This window comes from Typha latifolia, chromosome 6, assembly GCF_019914945.1.
Source record: "Typha latifolia isolate L0001 chromosome 6, TyphaL0001v2, whole genome shotgun sequence".
Taxonomy (NCBI): Eukaryota; Viridiplantae; Streptophyta; class Magnoliopsida; order Poales; family Typhaceae; genus Typha; species Typha latifolia.
The window spans coordinates 1,883,086-1,905,824 of record NC_133091.1 but is presented as its reverse complement, the minus strand read 5'-3'; the positions used below and the strand labels follow the sequence as shown (position 1 = coordinate 1,905,824).

The window sequence follows — 22,739 nt, the reverse complement described above, 5'->3', positions numbered from 1 at the left end:
AGCTAGCTCAATTTATAATATGTAATGGAATTAAATTCAAATTAATAGATCACAATCTAATGGCTAGATGCTTATAAACTGGTAAACACTTTTAGCTGGTAGATTTATTCTAAGATGTGACAGAAAGTATATATATATATATAATTAATTAGTTATATGATTAACTGAGCTATATGACTATATCAAGTAGAACAGAAATGGTGTCTAAATTTTTTGGCTTATGCCACTATTCTTATAGGTTAATAATTGAGATTATACAAGATCGTGCTAGTAAATATCTATTTCCCTCCGCGGCCCAAAATATAGCTCAGCTTATAAATTCAAACGAGTGAATTTCCCTCCAGAACTCGATCGATTGATCGAGAGATATAAAGATGGGGCGAGTACTTCTCCGCCTCCTTCTCCTCTTCCTTCCTCCTCTGGTCCCCGTGGCGGTTTATGTCGGAGAAGCGCCGGCGCCGGCGCCGGATCCAGTGGATTCCCGAATTCCATCGACCGCCCTCTTCGTTCTCGGTGACTCCTCCGTCAACTGCGGCGACAACACCCTCTTCTATCCCCTCCTTCCCCTCAACTTCTCCTCATCCTTCCTCTGTGACGCTTCCCGTCACCGCCTCCTCCCCGATCTGATCGGTAACCACACCCCCTTTCTCGTTATCTCTCTCTACTTTCCCCCCAATACTTGGTAACAATCCTATCTCTCTCCACCCCCTGATTCTTGAAATCGGCGCCATCGCAGCGGATCTGATGCGCCTCTCCCGCCCCCCTCCCTTCTACGGCTTGAACGGTTCGGCAGCGGCGGCGTACGGCGGCGTCAACTACGGCTCGGCGCAGGGCACGATCGTCTCCTCCGCCGCAGCCGGATTCAGTTTCGGCGGCGGCGGCTACTTCTTGGTGCAGAGCCTAAACCAGCAGGTGCGCCAGGTGTCGGAGACGATCCAGCTCATCCAGATCGAGGCGGGCCCCGCCACCGCTCGACACGTGGCCTCCTCGGCGCTCTTCCTCCTCTCCTTCGGCGCCGACGACTACTTCCGCCTCCTAGCCCGCGGTTCCGAGTCCGACGCCTCCGCCCCCAAGTACGGACGGCGGGGATTCGCTCGATTCCTCGTCGCCCGGATGATCTACGCCGTCCGCGTACTGATTCGCCTCATGATCTCTTTTGCATTCATACCCCTCTTAGATCTTTTATTCTCATAGAGTCCAAATCTATACCCCTTAAACCTCTTAAACCCATTTTTCATGCATTTATAACCCCGTTAATTCTCAGACTCGTTCTTCCTCGTGCAGCATCTGTACGAGGCGGACGTGAGGAGGGTGGCAGTGATGGGGGTGGGCCCCCTGGGATGCTCGCCACGTGTCCTATGGGAGGGACGTCGCAGGTTGGATGGGCTGGATTGCGACGAGGAGGTGAACGAGGTGATCCAAGGGTACAACGCCAAGCTGGCGGCTAGGCTGGCGAAGCTGCGGTCAGAGCTACCCGATTCCGAGTTCGTCTTCTGCGATGTTTATAAAGGGGTGATGAATATCATTTCCAACCCTGGGATCTACGGTGAGATTTTACTCCGGATATCTAAAACCTCGATAACTCTGGCTTGAGCTTGATCTTGATCGGATGTTGTCAACTTGTTATGCTCGGATAAGTCCCTACTTATCTAAACAATTGAGCAACTTTACGTTCATTGGCTGTGTATTCTTGAATAAAAATTTATGCTGCAGGATTCGAGAACGTGAGGAAAGCATGCTGTGGATTAGGCCTGTTTGGGGGGATGATAGGATGCCTCGCCAAGGAAATGGAATGTGATGTGCCCCAGAAGCACGTATGGTGGGATTTTTACAGCACCACAGAGGCCGTCAACGCTCTGCTCGCCAATTGGATGTGGTGGCCACCATCACCGGAGCGCCAGCTCAGCATCTGCGAGCCTATGTTCCTGAAGCAATTGGCTCGCCATGGGATTGCAGGATAGCTCTCAGTGGCCAGAAGGAAACGGTACGTAACGTTTTCCTTCTTTGTTGCTACTTTCTAGATGAATAGGATCACTGGCTTTACATGTGTGCCTCTTCTTCTAGATTTATATTAGAACTTTTGGATTAGTTACAGTACAAGAATCGTCATCGAAAAGTTGAGGAGTGAAAAAAGTACTTCCTTTATGAGAATTCTACTTTAGTATTGGGTCTAATAAAATAAGCCTGCAGTCAAAAGCCCATCATGGAACATGTTGTTAGTTCCAACTTGGGCGACATGCCTTGTGATGTCTATATAACTCTTTTGACCATGCGAGAGGGAAAAGACAGTTGTCATTTTGGTCACTAGGCCTTTAGAAATATTGTCAGTGTCATGCGTAGGAAATTATATCATATGGATAAATCTCAAGTAAGATGAGAGTTGTGGACAATTTATAAGGGTGAGTTAGAAACTTATCTTGATAATCTTGCATCAGTAACAAATCAAAATCAACAATCTACCTCTTATGGTTTACGAGCTAAATAATAATGAATATAACTTTTGTTACGGAAAGATTACTTTGTGACTTAGAGATAACTAATAGGGTCCTTGACGGTGTTAATAAAAGTTATAAAATAAATATTATTCTCCTAAAATATCGACACCCATGATAAATATAATCACTGTGATTGAAGATCATTGCGATTGTAAGGATGAGTTAAAGGATTATTGAAAGGTTGTTAGCAATAGAATTTGATATTGATGGTGTGATTTATATTTTAGTGTCTGGGAGAAATAGAAAGAAAATTGTAGGGGTTTGCGATGGTGATGAAATTTATATCTAGGTTTAGGATTTGAGAGATTGAAAGGTTAGGGGAATTAGTGATAATGACTTGTGAGGTTATATGTATGGTTAGACTATAGAAGAAACATAAAAAAGAGAAGGAAGAAGATAATAATAAGTTAAAGAAGAGGACATTTTGTCTAATAATAAGATTATGTAACAAGTTTCTGTTAGAAATCATAACAATAAACCGGAGAAAAGTGCCAATTTGATGATTTTAAATAGTTAAGGGTCAAGTTGTAGATAAAAACGTAACGGATGAAAGTGAAAATTAGGGGGTTAGAGTGTAGTTAACCCGATATACCCAACGAAAGATCAATCATTCAATACTAACTAGTTATTAAAATATAATTAAAAATAATTTTAATCTGTTAGTAAATTAAAAGGTATATAAGATATTTTACATATGTGACCAGATTAATTAATAAAAGAATTAAAATTTAAGTATTTTTTATTGTTTATTTTTATAACTATTTTATTAATAATAGAAGCATTAATTTTTACAAATTTTTTTTTAAAAAGATAACTAAGAGAGAGAAATAAAATATGACTAATTTTATCTTTACGGTTAAACAAAATAATTAGTAGTTTCTGTTCATATAATTTCGATTAATTTTATTTAGTATTATTTAATTTTAATAGTAAGATTAGAAGAAAATATATATTTCTTATTCAATCATTTGTCCTAATAGAATTATATCACGTTGTAGAGATGTCGTACAAGAATGCTTTTAACTCTTTAAATTTTTTTCTGTAGATAAGAAAAGTACGGGTGAGTGAAAGTGAATCATGTAAGACAGCACTAGGCTTCTTTTTTTCAGGCCTAGGGGTACCTCTGCGTGCCTTGAAAGCTTTTCCAGGTTCTTCCACTTTTGACTATAAAAAGAAGAGACAAAAATACAAATATAATAAATATATAAGGGGTTTGTTCAGCATTTGGTACGATGAGCTGTACGAAGTTGATGCGAGATCACATCATATAAAATTAGGCTTAATGAATTGAGTGTAATTATGTTATTTGACTATTTGATTTAGTTAAATTCTTAGCAAGTTAGAATTTTATTTAATTAGCTAAATTTAGCTTTGTGCAGTTTAAGAAAATATTTACAGAATATTCTATAGATATTCAAATAATATCAAATTAGTTGGATAATATCTTATCTCCAGATCTACAATTTTGATATTCAAGACTTTTTCAGATTTAAAATATATCTACAGAAAATTTAAAAGTTAATCTTAAAAGATAAGGAAGACTAGTTTAGTTAAATTTATTTTATAATTTTTAATTTAATCTTTATAAATAGGATCTTAAGGCTTGTATCTTAGGCATGCTTGAAATGAAAGATTAATTAGCTTTTGCCATGGCATCTCTCTTAATTAGGTCGCATCTAATCTTCCTTTGCTGTTGATCTCTCTAGTTCCGTAAGGCAGGTTTACTTCTCCTTCTTTATCTCTTTATATTAACCGTTTTTATTTCCTTTACAGTTTTTACCACAGTTGTAGATCAATTATAGTTTTTAACCATCTATTATATTTACATCTGCAAACCACCACCACCATCATCTCTATCAACTACTTAGCTTCTACTCCATCATTACATCCATCCTATACTTAGAAATATGTGCCTCCATCTACGAATCTCAAATCTCTTGTAGAATTGTTACGAATCGAACCAAGTCGATTCGTAACAATTGGTATCAAAGCCAACATTTCTCGAACCGTCATGACTACCATAAGATCAAAAGCAGCAAAGCAAATAAGCGAGAAAGGCATGGAGATGGATTAGACGGCTCTATCAAGATCGCCATCTCGACAGAGCTCATGAGATTATACGAAAGGCCCTCTCGACTTCTTGTAAACCCTAGTGCTTATGGCATAAACATTGTTGGAGATCAAGGCGATCCTTATGGACACAAACCAAAGTCATCTAAGGCGTATACCTAATCATACTAACCTTGGGGAAGATAATTAAGGCGGCACACATACGAGAGCAAGCGCAGCCATCGAACTAGATCAAGCTATGGCAGCATGGGTTGAACCTACATTGAGGGCACCTCCACAATATGACGAAGGACCATTGAAGTATACATCACCATCAAAGGAGACCTTGTTGCCCACATCGATAACTAGGAATCTCAAAGCGGTCGTTAACCATCACCAATTGTCACATGAGTCATTGATTGAGGGCATTGAAGCTTTGAAAAATATCGAGAATTTGATACCTCGACGGCCCAATCCTATGGTCATGGCTGCCCATCAAGTTTCTTACCGATCTAAAGGACAATCTCAGCCCATAAGCAATGTGCCAAAGCTTAAACAGATCAGCCTTTGCGTGACGTCTATATTAGACTCGAGCCTAAATTGGATTGTGGGTGAGTTAAATCTTAGCCTTGGATGAATTGGTCAAGCACAAATTAGCGGGCTACATTGTGTTACATTTGGTCGAGCCATAGCCTCCTCTACAAGTCTTGCACTCTTGGACTTGACTTGAATGTTGATAGGAACGATTCGACAAATACAAAAGGTTTGGGAACCACCATGGACACCTTGAGGACAAATACATACACAAATTGTATTATTGTAGTCGTTTAATGTACGATAGACTATGAACTTAACAAAATTACCTCAATAGAGTACTTTTCAGGTTAAACCACCTTTTCTAGATCCGACTTTGTTTGTGTATCCTTAATGACTAATTCGAAACAATCTATCTCATTCTCATGCAAATTGTAGACTGCAATTTTGATGTATGTGTTCTAGTCCAAATCCAAAAAAGAGGATACTAAAATTAAAAAAAAAAAAGATCAAGCAATGACCCTTTTCAGTAAATTTGTTGTACGCGAGTTGCTTAAACAATCCCAATCTGCCCCTCTCACAGTAGAAGAGCAGATAGCTACTACCCTTCGATCTATTTCTTTATTTCACCATGAATAGTATGCTTGTGACAATAGCGATAAAATTTCCTCAATTCTAATCGATTGGGTGTATTGTGGCGATTCTTGAGTAATATATCTAGAAATGCCCGACGATTCCTTATTGACACCATACTTATCACTTCTTGGTTCGTAATTGCTATCTTGTTAGGTTCAGCCATCATAGCTGTTCGGAATCCACAAACTATTCCGACCGACGGTCAGAATTTCTTCGAATATGTCCTTGAATTTGGCCCCTCAAGAATAAATCCGCAAGTCAAAAGCATGGTGGATTAATGCGAACTGGGTCAAATTAGATCACATCAAAGAAAGATTAGGCTCAATGGGTTGAGTCTAATTATCTTATTTGATTTAGTTGAAGCCTTAGTAAGTTAAAATTTTATTTAATTAGCTAAATTTAGTTTTGCACAGTTTTGGGAAAATATTCGTAGAATATTCTATAGATATTCGAATAATATCAAACTAGTTGGATAAGATCATCAACATCTACATCTACAATTTTAATATTCACGATTTCTCTAGATTCGAAATACATCTGCAGTAAATCAAAAAGTTAATCCGAGAAAATAAAGAAAATTGGTTTAGATAAATTTGTTTTAGATTTTTTGATTTAATATCTATAAATAAGGTCTTATGGCTTGTATCTTAGTCATGCTTGGAATGAAAGATTAATTGGCTTTTGCTCTAGCATCTCTCTCAACTAGGCCGCAAGCATCTACATTTCCCTCCTCCCTCTTCACTAACCATTACAATCTTTTCCATTGGCATAGTCTCTCCCTTTGCTGCCAGTCCTCTTAGTTCCGTAGAGCAGGCTTACTTCTCCCTCTTCATCTCTTTATCTTAATCGTCTCTACGGTTTTTACCAAAATTGTAGGCCAATTATAGTTTTCAACCATCTATTGCATTTACATCTGCAAACCACCACCACCATCATCTCTATCAACTACTCGGCATCTACTCCATCATTACCTTCATCCTATACTTAGAAATCCATGCCTTCACTCGCGGATCTCAAATCTCGTGCAGAATTGCTACGAATTGAACCGTCATGACTACCATAAGATCAAAAGCAGCAAAGCAAACAAGCGAGAAAGGCATGGAGATGGACCAGACGGCTCTGTCACGATCGCCATCTCGACAGAGCTCACGAGATTAGACTAAAGGCCCTTTTGACTTCTCGTAAACCTTAGCGCTTATGGCACAAATATTGTTGGAGATCAAGGCGATCCTTATGGACACAAACCAAAGTCATCCAGGGCGTATACCTGATCATACTAACCTTGGGGAAGATAATTAAGGTGGCACACAGATGAGAGCAAATGCAGCCATCGAACTAGATCAAGCCATGGCAACATGGGTTGAACCTGCATTAAGGGCACCTCTACAATATGATGAAGGACCACCGAGGTATATATCACCATCAAAGGAGACCTTGTTGCCCACACCGACAACTAGAAATCCCAAAGTGGTCGTCAACCATCACCAATCGCCACATGAGCCATTGATTGAGGGCATTGAAGCTTTGAAAAATATCGAGGATCTGATACCTTGATGGCCCAATCCTTTGGTTATGGCTGCCCATCAAGTTTCTTATCGATCTAAAGGACAATCTCAGCCCATAAGCAATGTGCCAAAGCCTAAACAGATCAGCCCTTGCGCGAGGCCTAGATTAGACTCGAGCCTAAATTGGATTGTGGGTGAATCTTTCTATTAACCGTCTTTATCTCCTATACGGTTTTTACTACAGTTGTAGGTCAATCATAGCCTTCAACCATCTATCGCATTTGCAAACCACCACCACCATCATCTATTGCCGAGCCACCTCCATCAACTACTTGCCTTTACTCTATCATTACCTCCATCCTATACTTAGGAATCTATGCTTTCACTCACGAATCCCAAATCTCGTGTAGAACTGCTACGAATCGAATCAAGCCGATTTGTAACAGAAGTTTTCTGAGAAAAATAGTCTATTTATCATATATTTGCATTCATTGATTTTTTTCATGTTAATTTTTTTAATATTGAAAAAATGAATTAATTAACTTTCATTGGGGCAAAATAAATTGTTTGATATCAATGACCGATTTGGACATAAAAAAATTATAAAAATTTAGATGAAGGTAACCTCGTGAGGTAGGGTTCTAATGGCTCTGATTTTGCTTTAATCGGAGGTTGAGATAAAAAGATAAAAATAAAATAGTGGAGATAAGTTAGAGAGAGTAGAAAGGTAATTTTCAATGTTGTGGTGGTTGTCGAAGGGTGGTGGACGGTCGTGTAGTAAGGTGGCTACTGGAGGTAGGAGATGGCTAGGGTTTGGATGCTTGAAAGTGATCTATGATTATAATCTACTTCTATGTACTCCTATGAAGATAAAAATAATTTAGATTCATTCCATTCAATTCGATGATTATTTTCATGTCTAAAAATTCTTAGCTGATCGGATCCATATGGAATTATCTAATTTATTTGAAATTTAAAAATTAACTAACTAACTAAATCGGCTTTTCTTTTTCGGATTAATCCATCGTTTTGCCGTAGATATATTTTGAAGTTATAATACAAAAGTTGTAGATCTGGATGTTAGCGATCTTATCCACCTCGTTTGATATTATTTGAATATTTGTAAAATATTTTATGATTATTTTATAAATATTTTTTTGTAACTACACAGAATTGATTTTAATTAATTAAATGAAATCATAATCTTCTAAAATCAAATAAACAAGTAAGATAAGTAGACTTAATCCATTGAGCCCAATTTTCTCTTCTTTTGATGTAATCTGATTTGACCAGATTCTTATCAAATTTGTCAATTAATTTGCAAAGCTATTGACTTATGTGAAGATATAAAAAAAAATAGTTTAAAAAACTAAAATAATATTCTCAATAAGAGCTACTATAGAGAGACGGCATGCATTCACTTTAAAATATTTACCAGTAGCAGTGGGTCAGTCTCACCTTCCTATCGCAAACAGCAGGTACCACCAAGGACTTTTCCGTTTATCTTTTATTTGCGTCAAATCACTCGATTATTCCAACAGTAATCAATAATGAATTTAAGCCATCCAGTCTCTTTAATGGCAGGGATTTTATCCTTTTGTTTGTGTGGATCAAATGATAGGATAAATTTGTGTATATCTACCAAAAGCAAAAGCCTCATGCATTGCACTCTTATTTTTATCTTTTGCTGGAAATTAGTTGGTGTTTGGACTAAATACTTATACTTGTTCTAGATTTGTGTGTTTGCCTCCTTTCTATGTATGTCATGTTGGGTGTTAGGGTGGCAAACGGGCCGGATTTGATCTAAATCGCTTATATATGTTATTTGATCGTGCATAGATTATTTAAGTTATAGACAAATTTATTTAGATTATAAATAAACTAATCAAAATCTAAACCACTTTCTTGGCCACAAAATTGCTTCATTTATTTATTTGTTAGAGTTAATTACATCTTCACTCTTAAATTATATTTGATTTTTATGGTCGCTCTAAATTTTTTTCCTTTTTACAATGTTTTCTTTAAACTCCGAATATACCTAATGACTATTATATACTTAAGAGCAAAGATTATAAAAAATAAAAATAAAAAAAAAAGAAGAAAAGAAAGCCTTTCCACCAAGATCTAATCTTCCTCCCTTAAAATATTTTTCTTTTATCTTCCTCGATCGCAAGTCATCTAAAAAAATCCAATGCCTATGATGAGAGATCTAAAGAGACATTTGAAGTCTGCAATGTTACCAAGATCCCATCCATCTCCGCAACATTGATAGAGAAGATGGAAAGGGATGGAGATTGAGAGGGGAGTGGAGATGAGGACGGAGAGGTCTCTGGCCAAGATCCAGCGCAAACAGCCGGTCGTTTATTTTAACACCCCCTACTCGTTGGAAGTAGATTGCACATCATATCGTTTATCATACCATACCTTATGATCATACTTTGCTTTTATATCTTTGAAATAAATTTTATTTTAGGTCTTCCAAACCATCCAAATGGTGGTAGAGGTAAGACACAGTAGTCATAAATTTGTCTTAGCTCCTAGCAAAGTAGATCCAATTGTAGCTAATTTTTAAAAAGACCATCACAATTTAAAAAAAAAACAAACTGTCTAGGTAAGCCAACACACTGACAACAAAAAATTTCATAATCCCTATACAAACAAGACAAAATTAACCATATCTGTACCACACAATAGAGGGTAATTACTACCTAGCAAACCAACTATTTCAAAAGCACATCACAAACACAAACCGTAGCTAATCCAATCGCTATCTAGATTAAAGGCGGTGCCTAAGTTTCTAGCAATGATATCACATATCTCAATACATATATGCAGTTATAGAAGAGTTGATGCAAACCCTTCCTCTCATCCCACCAAACACAACTAGGTCGTACAGCGGGATCAATTTATCGTCTTTCAAATCACTTGAATTGGTCAGAAGATGTGGGCCTCCACCACGAGAACCTGCAGTGTTGTCTGTGTTGTACATTTCCAAGTTCCGGGATGAAAGTTCAAAGTCGAGTTTTTAACCGAACTAGCCACATTTTTTATTTTTTATTTACTAAAATAGATTACCCTTTAAACTTTATTATTAAATAGAGTCTGATTCACAGTAGCCTTAATAAAAAATATTAAATTTATTAGTATTTTTAAAAATGCTAATCAGTTTATGCAAATTTTTTTAATTGCTGAAAGATTAAGTTAAAAATATTTATATATATAAAACGCAGTTCAGTGTTTTAGAATTAAATAAAAATACTGAATCGATCATCATTTTTTCTTAGAGATAATTTATTAATTAGTTCAGCGTTTTTATTACGGCTAGTAAATTAGATTTTATTTGATAATAAGTTTAAGAAGTAATTTATTTTGATAAAAAAAATATATGATTAATTTGATAATAAAAAACTCTTCAAAGTCCCTCTTGGCAAAAAAAAAAATGAAAAATGAAAAATTGCTCTATTTATTTATCTATTTAGTAAAAATTGCTCTATAGTGTTTGTAAAGCATAGAAATATATCCTTTGTAACAAGAAACCCTCACTACTGGCATGTATTATTCTTACATTTCTACCAGACGAACTTCAAATCTTCAATCATATTCAAAACAAGATATGAGAAGTGTGAGTTCATACTATTTGTTATTGTGAACCTTTGCCAATGAATGAGTGGGTGTTTTAGGTAGTTCTGTCGAAGTCCAAAAGCATTCATCTTATTATAATAAATAGAGCCATATGAGGGCATTACGTGCTTTAGTTTCACCTATTATTGTCTATAACTTATGCTACGTGGCCTTCAGTGAGCCAAAAAATTGTTGATCTATAGATGGGGGTTTCCTACGTCTCCTTGGGACTAGATAAATCTTTGACTTACAAATTAATTTACTTCTCGATGATGATTATTTTGTGTAACTTGATGGATCGTGACATAAATTTTATTCTATTGGATGCAAGAAATTCGACTTGCTCCTGAGTAAAGTACTGTTGTACCACTATAGGAATGATCTCTAATTAATTCTAGTGAAAGACAACTATTTCCAAGATAAATTACCAAAATATATCACTGTAATTTTTTTTAACTCATATTAACAAATTACTATCTCTTATAAAACGATGTACATCATCAATAAATTGTTATCTAAAAGGGTGATTTATTTATATATAAATACTTCTGAGAGAGTAATTTATGTAGAAACTAATATTTTTTATTATATTTACAAACTAATATATTTATTAATATTTTTTGTTTTAGATTGTAACTTTTATATAGTATTAATTAGCAAAAATATAAATATTTAGAAATAATTTAAACAGTGTTATATTGGGCGAAATATTTTCCCTCTGACTACTTTAAAATAATAGGATGATATTTGCTAGATCTTACTGCACTCTAAATAAAACATTGTCGAATCGACTACTACATCTAATAAGAAATTATTGTTTTCAAATGACAAATATATAATAAATATATTTTTTATTATAATATTTTTATTTAAAATTTGATTAATATTATTTTAGATTTGTAAGAAATTCTATTTAATTCTTTGTAACTTTCTATTTAACAAGAATTTTTAAATTTAATATCTAATTTAGTCAAATATAATGAAACAAAAATTCATATCAGTTTGCAAACTTAGCCGCACCCGCACCCACCTGGAGTAAATTATAATTACCTCTACTATTACAAGTTTTTTATGATGGCTTTTATTTAAAGAAGCTCAATTAGGTCGCCGTACTATAATTAATTATGTACCCTATTTTAGGCCGAACCCTCTCTCTATTTTTCTCAGTTATGTTTTGTGGATTCCCAGAGTTTTTTTTTATTGAATCGTACTCTATATTTATCTTTCGTAATTCACATTTATTTTTTTAAAAATTTATATCAATATTTTAATTTGATTTTTTATATATATATATTTCTCATTTAAATACCTAACCACTTACGCTTGTTCTGTTCAACGTCCTCTCATCCTACCCCTTCTCACGTTCCTCCACGTAGCTCCACTCATCGTATCTCGCCGTTTAACACTTTACACCCCGACAAAAACTAAGCACGTAACTACAAGCCCCACCTCGCACTTTCCATTTCCGATTCTGCCCTTCCTCATGGATATTAGGGGTGTAAATCGAAGGCCAGCTTATTATTAGTATTATTATTATGCTAAACTGGTGGAACATGGCTAGGTAAAATCTCATAACTTACTATTTTTTTTTTCCTATAAGAATGTTATATGATTATATTAAATGAAAATAGATAGGTTCATTTTAATACTAGCTTGAATTTATAAATAGGTTTAAGTTTAAATCAATTTTAGTTTAAATCTGAATCGAACTTAAATTGAATGCTTGGTAGTTTATAATTTGTAAATCAAGTTAAAATTTTATTTGGTATGTATTATATATATGTATATATAAATTGAGATGAGTCTGATGATAACCGGATAAACACATACCTGATCTAATTAATCAGGCTTAACTCGTTTAAATAGCCTTGAGTATTTTAATTGCCTCGTTAGTTGTTTGGTGGTAGGTACCAAAAGGGCATTTTAGTCATTTGGCACTACCCTCCTCAGTAATGTAGTCCCGTGCCGCCTTATTAACTCCCCCCCTCTCTCGGCTCTCACAGACCACAAAGAAGAAGAAGAAGAAGAAGAGAGGCCTTAGAGCTTAGGAAGAGAGAGAGAGAATGGAAGGGGAGTTGAACTCTAAGCTTCTCTCAGAGGAGAGAGTGGATGATTTGGTGGGGAGAGAGGGAGAGGAGGATCCGGAGGAGGAGAAGTTGGAGAGGAGGTTGTGGGAGGAGAACAAGAAGCTGTGGGTGGTCGCCGGTCCGTCGATCTTCACACGATTTTCCACGTTCGGGGTGACGGTGATCAGCCAGGCGTTCGTGGGCCACATCGGCCCCACCGAGCTCGCCGCCTACGCCATCGTCTCCACCGTTCTCGTCCGCTTCGCCAATGGCATTTTGGTATATCCAATATATACATCTTTCTTCTTTCTTTCGTTTGTAAGCGAGCATCATGGCACGTAGCTAAGTGGGATTAGCCAAGAAGAAATGTGTTTTATGTCCATATCCTCTTCTGCTATTTGTTAATTATATTTATTTATGAATCAAGTCGTAGCTGGTGATTTTTAATGAACTTGCCTACCTAATTCTCTTTTTCCTCACCACAAACAAAGCATGTGGATCCGAGTTAAAAAGTTGACTTTTTTACTTTTTAATTACACCTTATAGGCTTTTCAGTATCCACCTGAAAGGTGAGAAATAATTAGAGTTCAAGTTAACTTGGTTTTCAGTGGCATATTGGGCTGATGCACGTTTTTCAAAAGTATTTAGCGTGAGTAAATCATTTACTATATAATTAAATGCCGTCTCTTGTTTGTAATCGTACAAATTCAGCACTTTGAGGTATATATATATATATATATATATATATATATACTAAGCTCTATGTATTCTTCTTCTCAGCTGGGGATGGCAAGTGCATTAGAAACACTCTGTGGTCAATCTTATGGAGCAAAGCAATACCACATGCTTGGCATCTATCTCCAAAGATCTTGGATCATCTTGTTCACATGCAGCCTAGTAATCCTCCCCATCTTCATCTTCACAACTCCAATCCTAAGACTACTCGGCCAGGAAGAGTCAATTTCATCAATGGCTGGTGTGATCTCTCTATGGTTCATCCCTGTCATGTTCTCCTACGTGTGGGCATTCACACTCCAAATGTACCTCCAAGCACAGAGCAAGAACGTGATCATCACTTACTTGGCTGTCTTAACTCTCGCCCTCCACCTCTTCCTCTCTTGGTTCATGACCATCAAGCTCGGTTTGGGCCTCGCCGGCGTGATGGGCTCGATGATCTTGGCAATGTGGATCCCGGTGTTAGGCCAACTCGCGTTCGTGTTCTTCGGCGGGTGTCCTGAGACTTGGACAGGCTTCTCATGGACTGCTTTTAAGGATCTTGGTGCAATAATCAAGCTCTCTCTATCTTCTGGTGTCATGCTCTGGTACATATATGTATATATATTTATGCCTCCTCTTTGTTAAGCAATTGGAGAATGGCACAAGAGTTTAGAATGAATTCTAATTCCTTTGTTTCAGTTTGGAGCTCTGGTACAACACCATCTTGGTTCTTCTCACTGGTCACATGAAGAATGCTGAGGTTGCTATAGATGCTCTTTCCATCTGGTATAATTCCATTTCTCTTCTCTTCTTGTCTGTTAAAAGGGTTAATCGATTACTAACTTTCTTCTGTTCTCTAGCCTTAACATTAACGGATGGGAGATGATGATCTCGGTTGGCTTCTTGGCAGCGGCAGGGTAAATTATACTACTCCATACTAGTCTTACTTGTAATTAGTGGCACATGATTGTTTCTCCTAAAGTTTTTTCTTTTCTTTTCTAATCTTTTTGTCTTCTGATGATAGAGTGCGCGTGGCGAATGAACTTGGAGCAGGGAGTGCAAGAAAGGCGAAGTTCTCCATCATCAATGTCGTGATCACATCCTTTACGATCGGAGCAGTCCTTTTCATGTTGTTTCTGGTGTTCCGCGACAAACTTGCTTACATATTTACGGAGAGTTCTGCAGTGGCCATGGCCGTCAGCGACCTTTCTCCTTTGTTAGCCTTCTCTCTGCTGCTCAACAGTATCCAACCAGTGCTTTCAGGTGTAGTTACTCTTACAATTCTTGGAAAACAAATACATGTACTTATGATGTAGTAATGAAATCAATCTCATTAAATCTTACGACGATGTGCAGGCGTTGCGGTTGGCGCAGGATGGCAGAGTGTGGTGGCTTATGTAAACATAACGTGCTACTATGTAATTGGGATTCCTCTTGGAGCTGCGTTGGGTTATTGGCTGGGCTTCCATGTCAAGGTGAGAAGCAAATTGGTTTTCAATCAACTTATTGCTGGCATCTTAAAGGTGCCAGTAAAATAGCAGGAGTTCTTAAAGCCCAAATCAGAAAGTCAATTGGTTTTTTTTTTTATCTTGCTTGCAGGGGATTTGGATTGGAATGCTGATTGGTACACTAGTCCAGACAGTTGTGCTTATATTTATCACAATGAGGACTGACTGGGAGAAGCAGGTACATCAAGCAAAGCATTCCTAGAAACCTCAAAGAAATAGAAGAGTTCATCTCCTATGGAAGTAGTATCTTTTCAGAATTTATCAGGTACTAATTATTCTTCTTTCATGTGAATGCTTTGCAGGTAATTATCTCGCAAGAGCGGTTAAAAAAGTGGTATATGGACCAAGCAAGGAGATCAAATGGTGGCAGAGGAAATCCCTAGTTAACACTCTTAAGAGAGGCAAAATATGGATATGGGCTTGCAAGTCTGAAGCAAGTTTAGAATTCTTTGCTCTCTCATTTGTTGACGATAATTTCTTTCGGCTTCAATGGGAGCTTCCTCTCATCCTATCACACTGCTTACTGCCTAGAGGAAATTTCTGGCCTTTTCTACTATGGCCCCCATTTCCTGATCTATGAGATAAAATTTTATGGTTTTTATTTTTATTTTTTTGGGGTGATGAGCTCAAATCAAGCAACTGCTGATTCAGGTGGTGGCTGCAATGTTGTAATTTTTCAGAATTGTTTCAGTGTTGAGGAGACGAGTATGAAGCATGCTATCTCTCTCCCTTTGTCACTTGGTAAAATTGGATCCATGATCAAGTCTCAGTACCAAGAAAAATATCAGATCACTCACTACAATGGTATTTCTGTCACTCCAAGAATACTATACTGTGTTCATGAATAAAAGATAAAATCTGCATCTTAACTATGCTGTTGGAGTTGAATGTTTGTCTAATGAAGTTCTGTTAGGATTTAGTTCAGATTAATATTGCATTCTCTCATAATTCACACAGTCTTTATACTTTTTATTTGAGCAATAGATCATTAAGTATTAAGCACCTTTTAAATACATAACAAAAATATATATTTGTTATTTGTTTCATCACCTTGGTGTTCTCTTGGCTGACATATATATTAGCCTTTTCCTTTTAGGTTCCTTGGTTTATGAAGCATAAACTCTTTGTAAGTTGTATTAGAATAAGATAATGATTAAATCCTCAGGGCCTAAGCAAATTTATACATCTGCTTAGATATCTTATAGCAAAATTTCAAGTCAAGAAACAACTACTTCCTTGAGTAACAAGCTAAAGCTTCTTGCTAGAGAGTAATATATTTTCCTTCCACTTCTTATATTATTTTTATTAAAGAAAAATAAAAATTTAACAGTGTCCCAATCAAATTAACATATAAATATAAATTAAGAACCCTAACAAGAATAAAAAAACTAGTGAGGTTAGCATTTTATGTTTAAAGTATATTGGTAAAACTCTTCAATGCTGTGTAAAATGCTAAATTTATTAGCGTTCGTCTGAAGCTATGGAGCGAGAGAGGACGTCGGTAGATACGAGAGTTTGGAAGGTTCCATTTTCCTGGTCCAGTTCGTTGAACCGGACCGGATTCCCTCCTATCATTTTGAGTTTTGACTCGTTCCATTTCACAGCCACAAAGTCCACAAACACCAACGCGCACCGTTACTCCCCCCTCGAGATTCGTGCGTGCCATGATCTCTCACGTGCCGCGTTGGCTCTCGCATGTGCGTGAGGTTGACGCGGAGCACCCTATTCGATCCCTGTTGCTCTCCTTCCATTCTCCCCCTTATAAATTCGGGGCACACCCTAAGCCACTCATCTTCTTCTCCATTTCTTTTCCTCTAATTTCCGAGAAGAGAAGGAAGCGAGAGGCGAAGAAGAAGGAGGAGAAGGTTTATATACGGTAATGAATTCTGCGATCTCTCATTTAGATCATCTCGATCGTTTCGCGGATCGGAGATCCATCTCGTTGTTCTCGGGAGGTTGCCGGATCTTTCATCGATCGATCGCTCGCTTCCTTCCCCTGATTTGATCTAATTCGATCCATTTCTTTGTAGGTCATAGGGTTTCTTTATCGAGTTCTCGGATCTTTGATAGATCGACTTATTTGATCCATTTCTTCTTAGATCTTAGATTATTTTTCTCTTGAAATCGTAAATATTGGATCGGTCGTCTAGGGTTTCGAGGTTTGGATTGTGGATTGTTTGATTTTTGACTTTGGGTTTGTATGGATCTGTGTAGATCTGAGGTTGATTTGTGCTTTATTCTTTGAGATCAGAGGAAAGATGGGGCTCACGTTTACGAAGCTGTTTAGCCGCCTCTTCGCGAAGAAGGAGATGAGGATCTTGATGGTTGGGCTTGATGCAGCTGGTAAGACGACGATCCTGTACAAACTCAAGCTTGGTGAGATCGTTACCACCATTCCGACGATAGGTGAACCCTTGATTCCTCTTTCGTCTTTTTTGTTTTTGCTCGATGATGTTTTGTCACACATTTCTCAGCTTTAGTATAGTTTATCTTCCATTTTTGTGAACTTTTGGTTATATGTATCGATGATCTCTCCTCGGATATTGCTGTTTGATTTGCGATTATTGGTTTTTTGAAACTTTAGAGGCATTAGTTTCTTGGGGTCCATTATTAGTATGTCACGAGGTTTAATTATTTACTTTAATTAATGTAAGTCGGTTCTGTTGAATCATTTAATTGCGCTATAGAAAATATTCTGTACGGAACGTGGAGGTATCTGTTCCAATACATTGAGATCATTTAGGTGGACTTTTCGTATGGCTTGAGCAAGTATTTTCCTACCGTTTCTGTTTGGGCTGATTTAACAATGAGTCTCAAGTGGAAGCATCGTTTTGCATGACCTGCTGTGTAGCTCTATTCCTTTAGCGGCATCTCTTTTGATATTATAAGTATGGCGGCATACTATCTGGGTTCTAGTGGAATGAAAGTTTTTGGTCAGTGGATGATGTTTTTGCCAGGAAAGAAGGATCTATTTTGATGGTAATTATACAAAACTTTTCTTGATAGGCTTTTCTCCTTGCTTATGAACATTTTATAAATTGATAGCTGTTGTTCAATGTTCAGAGATCATATGAAAATTAATAGCACTTTTAAACTGTTTACTCTCTTTTTTGCTATGTCACCATCTTCTTCATCTTTTATCTCTTTCCTCCCTTCTTCCTCCATCCCGCCCAACCAAAACCGTCTCTTCTCTCCCACCTCTTTCTCTCTCTCTCCCCCTCCCCTCCAAAATGATGCCTAGGTGTCTCCCTCTCTAATCTCATGGCAATCATTGTAATGGTGTGCAACGTGTGACAGTAGAGGAGGAATGACAGTGGCGGGTAGGTCAATTGGATGGTGAAATGGGAAGGAGAGGAGGAAGGGAGGGAGATTGGTGTGGAGTAAGGAAAGGACCTTTTGGTTTTAGACCTTTTGGTTGGGTGGTTTTGGTTAGGTGAGAAAGAGGGAAGAAAAGAAAGAGAGATGGGAAGGGGTGGGGAAAGATGATGATGTGGCAGAGATTAATGAGGTAACAAATGATAAGGAAAGAGAACTTATTTCTGTGAATAGTTTGAAGGTGCTATTATTTTTCATAAAAAATATTAAACAATATTACATCTAAAAATCAGTCATATTTTGAACATATGTTGCAGGCTCTTTTGTATTCTGTTAGGATTAAGCTGTCCTTGATATTATCTGAATATTTGAGATAAATTTCCTTGAGATGTCTGTTGGTTGATTTCCTTTACCTATTTCTGGACTCGCACATAATTGGAACATACACTAAGTTGAATGTCTTGCAAATGTTTTGCTAATGTTTTTATCTTTTGGGTTCAAATGCAGGGTTCAATGTGGAAACTGTGGAGTACAAGAACATTAGCTTTACCGTTTGGGATGTTGGTGGCCAGGACAAGGTATGTACATTTTATCTTCCTAGATAGTAAGCTTTAGATTGATAAGGTGGATATTACTGCATGTTCAACAGAAATTTTTTAAATGTTGTCATTGTTTCAAGTTATCTACCTCCTATTTATTCCCTGTGCTTAAGAAGTTGAATATTGATATTTTTTTGGGCAGAAATTATTAGTTTCTAATTACTGCTTTGCTTCTAAAAATATCAGTTTTTACAACTATATTAAGGAGAAATTGCAGCATCTTTCTTTACGTAGTGATGAATTTTGTTGTCCATGACTACTACTGAAAATCTTTCTCTTTCATGTCATTTAACTGATTATGTGGTCCAGCAGTTGATATTTTGTTGTGTCCATGTTTGGTGAAACAGATCAGACCTCTATGGAGGCACTATTTCCAGAACACTCAGGGCCTTATCTTTGTTGTTGACAGCAATGACAGAGACCGTGTCGTTGAGGCCAGAGATGAACTCCACAGGATGCTAAATGAGGTAATTCATTATCATTGCTGACAAGCTACATATTTTTAAATTCCCTTTTCATCTATACAATATGGTAGACCCAAATAACTTGGGCCGAATCTTTATGACTTTGGCATGTAGAACACAAAGATAGGGTTAGACTAGAAACTTTACCCGGTTCACGACTGGAATAACTTTTTTCTTATTCTGAAATACAACTTATTATTCCAGAATAACAACTAAACATCATAATAATCATATTCTATAATATGAATATTGTTCATAAAATTACATCTTATACCCACCATGAACCTAATTACTTATTTAATGTTAATATCCATCCCATCATACTTTATATCAAATCAAAAAATATTTATGGTAATTTTATAAAAAAAATAAAATACATTTTTTCCACCTATTTTCTTCACTCTATGTCACATCAAAAGTAATTGTTACTCTTGTTCTACAATACAAGTAAACATAATAATAATTATTCCTAGAATAAAGACCTAATTTTGGGAATAATAAAAAGGAATATTTATTTTACAATTAAAGTAAATGAGGCCTTAGGTCTTTGTAAAAATATTTAACACTTTTGTAGCATTGAATTTTTGTCGAGATGCAAAATCACCTGTCCTGATATTAGAAAATTTTGTCGCCTTTTCTCTCTCTACCTTGTGATGCATTTTCTAGGTGCAGCTAATTGTTAAAACGTTGCTAAATCTTTTAGGAAATATGAAACATAAAATGTTTAGTCCAACTCATGATAATATACAATGTTTATTTCCCTGCACGACAATCATCTAAAAGGAAAATGAACATATTATCAAGTTAGCGACTTAGCGGCATATTTAGCTTTTCTTGGAAGACTAGTTTGTGTATGCAGATCTTGAGTCAACATATATTAGCAAAGATTAATTTTGTAATGGTATCAACTATCAAGTATGGTTTAATGTCTATTTAGCAAAAGGAAAAAAACAAAAGTTACAGATTTTGTGTACACCAATTGCTATATATGGGACCGCTTGGTTAGATTCAATTATGATTCACTAATGCATACTAATTGTTGCTGATAATTGGGTAATGATGACTGCAACGGCATGTTAGTGACTACCGACTCGGTAAGTCTGCTACAACACAGGTGTTTTCTTCATAGATCCTAACATGACACTTGCTCTGGTATGCGCATTTCTGATGTGGGTGACAGTGGGAACAGCATAACATGATTGTGGCATGGGAACACTGCCTTGATGCCCATTCGCATAGCTATCCATACTCTATATCTTAAACAATAGTAACAACAACAACAACTACAACAATAATAATAATAAAGATTATTTTTCTTAATTATAATGTTAGTTGGGTAATTATGAAATACTTGTTCTCATCTACATCACCATTTTGTAATTTTTGTGATGTATCCTGGATATCACTTTTTTATTCTATTCAAATTGTGCCAGGATGAACTACGTGATGCTGTTTTGCTTGTGTTTGCAAACAAGCAAGATCTTCCCAATGCCATGAATGCTGCTGAAATTACTGACAAGCTTGGCCTGCATTCCCTGCGTCAGCGACACTGGTATGCCACAAGCTTTCCATCATATAAGAATCTCTGAGTATAGTAGCTGCTTGAACACATTCTTTCATTTAATGTTTCAATGTGTTGAAGCTCCTTTATTTAGTAAAATCTTCCTAACGTAATACATTATGTCCTTGGACTAGTGATGTTAGACATTCATATCGATCTAAGCAAGTTTTTCTTGAAGATTCTTTGATCTTTGAACAAGATCATTATATATAGTCTACACAGGAAATGAATCTTTATGAACAAGGAAATTTATGTATCTTTATTTAGTAAGCTTCCAATCCAACCTTTTTCTTGTAGCTGCCTCTTGTGATTTTGCATGTGAACTTAAGCACATACATGAGTTGAGAATCAAGAGACACCTGGAAAAGAATTACTAAAAGTATGCATAGCTGAAGTACTTAGACTTTTCCTGTTTGAAGGTGTCCTTCGTAGTGATCCTGCTGCTGCTAATGTTATCCCTATGCTTACTGCACTTTTTTGTTTTTCTTATTTTGAGGTTAAATAAACGTTCTCCTCCAAAATATTGCTTCTGTTTCCAGAATAGTAAGAAAAGAACTTGCAAGTTGATGCCAGATTAGTCCTAATATTTTTTTTAGAAATTTTTTTTTTTTTTGGATCCTTTTGTTGTAGAATGCTACTTATTGTCTGTCATATAGCATTCAAATATTCAGCTTTGTTGAATTCAATAGAAGTGTTAAAAAATCTGGATTTAATGTTCTTTCAAATTTCTGCGGATAATGGGGCTTGTCCTCATGCCCTATACTGAACTAAGATCACTTGCAACACAACTGATCCGCATATCCTGAATATCTTGATTTGGGGGTTCTGCAGGTACATACAGAGCACCTGTGCTACATCTGGTGAGGGGTTGTATGAGGGTCTGGACTGGCTCTCCAACAACATTGCCAGCAAGGTCTGTATCTTTGTCTATACGCGTATTTTTCTGATGATAATTCACTTCCTACTCAAGTGAAAGTACATTAGCATGCAATAATCTGACAGCTACATAAGCTTATTTTTATGTTATTTTCAAAACTTCGTTGAACAGTATATATCAGTTTTTAGGCCAAATCTGTCTTTGGTCTCGTTTGAAAAGTGAGAACATTATGAGTGCATTTGTAGAACAGCTCTTGCCAAGAATCTTTGCCTGAGAATTTGACGAGATTCTCTTGCACCTAGTTGTTGGGTTTTCTGTTTCAAGTGGACCACATGAAATCTGACTAATTCTATTTTGTGAATCAGTCTTGAAGGCTTAAGGAGGGGATTCAAAGGACGTACAAGAAAAGCTTTGGATATATCACTTGGTTATAAATATTATATATATATATACTAGGTGCAAACTTTTTTGTTGTTTGTGGAAGCTCAATCTTTGAGCTATCAGATTGTTGCTCATGGATCATTTTCAGCTTTGTTTCTAAACTTCCTTTTGCACGGCTGTACTTTGGAAACCTCTTTATCTTTGTAGCAATTTGACTTGTTCTCTCTCTGAGTTTAGTCCCTTGTATTATTTTTTCCCCCTTTTTTTTGTGGGATAGATCTTGGATAGTGGTGCTTGGTTGGTAGCTGTTTCTGTTGCTCGTGGATTTGCACAGTTAGTAGTATGCGCGATTATGAGTTGCCGTAAGGCCAGTTGAGGCATAAGCTGCGGGTATTCTCATCTCTCGTATCT

The 22,739-nt window shown here is 36.6% G+C and overlaps 3 protein-coding genes across 5 annotated transcripts; all 3 read left to right on the top strand.

Annotated features, from left to right (window-relative positions):
- The first annotated feature begins 184 nt into the window (after positions 1–184).
- LOC140791085 (GDSL esterase/lipase At1g71250-like) lies at positions 185–12,910 on the top strand. 3 transcript variants are annotated; one of them, XM_073141474.1, is made up of 5 exons: positions 335–630; positions 737–1,131; positions 1,285–1,546; positions 1,714–1,984; positions 12,844–12,910. In XM_073141474.1, the coding sequence occupies exons 1-4, from the start codon at positions 375–377 to the stop codon at positions 1,959–1,961; spliced, it is 1,161 nt and encodes a 386-aa protein (XP_072997575.1). In that variant the 5' UTR covers positions 335–374; the 3' UTR covers positions 1,962–1,984; positions 12,844–12,910. The 3 variants fall into 3 exon arrangements, with proteins under 3 accessions (XP_072997574.1, XP_072997575.1, XP_072997577.1); XM_073141476.1 differs by lacking the exon at positions 12,844–12,910 and adding an exon at positions 3,541–3,725; XM_073141473.1 differs by lacking the exon at positions 12,844–12,910 and having other exon boundaries at positions 185–630; positions 1,714–2,253.
- On the top strand, positions 12,845–16,003 carry LOC140791084 (protein DETOXIFICATION 21-like). The gene is made up of 8 exons (XM_073141472.1): positions 12,845–13,185; positions 13,687–14,228; positions 14,323–14,409; positions 14,484–14,540; positions 14,648–14,886; positions 14,980–15,098; positions 15,223–15,309; positions 15,434–16,003. The coding sequence occupies exons 1-8, from the start codon at positions 12,904–12,906 to the stop codon at positions 15,512–15,514; spliced, it is 1,494 nt and encodes a 497-aa protein (XP_072997573.1). The 5' UTR covers positions 12,845–12,903; the 3' UTR covers positions 15,515–16,003.
- Positions 16,004–16,839: 836 nt separating this feature from the next.
- On the top strand, positions 16,840–22,564 carry LOC140790584 (ADP-ribosylation factor 1). Its single transcript, XM_073140716.1, has 7 exons — positions 16,840–17,007; positions 17,383–17,537; positions 18,954–19,024; positions 19,393–19,512; positions 20,943–21,061; positions 21,902–21,983; positions 22,313–22,564. The coding sequence occupies exons 2-7, from the start codon at positions 17,390–17,392 to the stop codon at positions 22,316–22,318; spliced, it is 546 nt and encodes a 181-aa protein (XP_072996817.1). The 5' UTR covers positions 16,840–17,007; positions 17,383–17,389; the 3' UTR covers positions 22,319–22,564.
- The last annotated feature ends 175 nt before the right edge of the window (positions 22,565–22,739 follow it).

Bases quoted from the DNA above. Each gene is read 5' to 3' on its own strand.
- LOC140791085 (XM_073141474.1), top strand. From the start codon at position 375: ATGGGGCGAGTACTTCTCCGCCTCCTTCTCCTCTTCCTTCCTCCTCTG. The intron at 631-736 runs GTAACCACACCC...GCGCCATCGCAG, and splicing joins CCTCCTCCCCGATCTGATCG to CGGATCTGATGCGCCTCTCC. The intron at 1,132-1,284 runs GTACTGATTCGC...TTCCTCGTGCAG, and splicing joins GGATGATCTACGCCGTCCGC to CATCTGTACGAGGCGGACGT.
- LOC140791084 (XM_073141472.1), top strand. From the start codon at position 12,904: ATGGAAGGGGAGTTGAACTCTAAGCTTCTCTCAGAGGAGAGAGTGGAT. The intron at 14,229-14,322 runs GTACATATATGT...CCTTTGTTTCAG, and splicing joins TCTTCTGGTGTCATGCTCTG to TTTGGAGCTCTGGTACAACA. The intron at 14,541-14,647 runs GTAAATTATACT...TTCTGATGATAG, and splicing joins GGCTTCTTGGCAGCGGCAGG to AGTGCGCGTGGCGAATGAAC.
- LOC140790584 (XM_073140716.1), top strand. From the start codon at position 17,390: ATGGGGCTCACGTTTACGAAGCTGTTTAGCCGCCTCTTCGCGAAGAAG. The intron at 17,538-18,953 runs GTGAACCCTTGA...GTTCAAATGCAG, and splicing joins TACCACCATTCCGACGATAG to GGTTCAATGTGGAAACTGTG. The intron at 19,025-19,392 runs GTATGTACATTT...TTGGTGAAACAG, and splicing joins ATGTTGGTGGCCAGGACAAG to ATCAGACCTCTATGGAGGCA.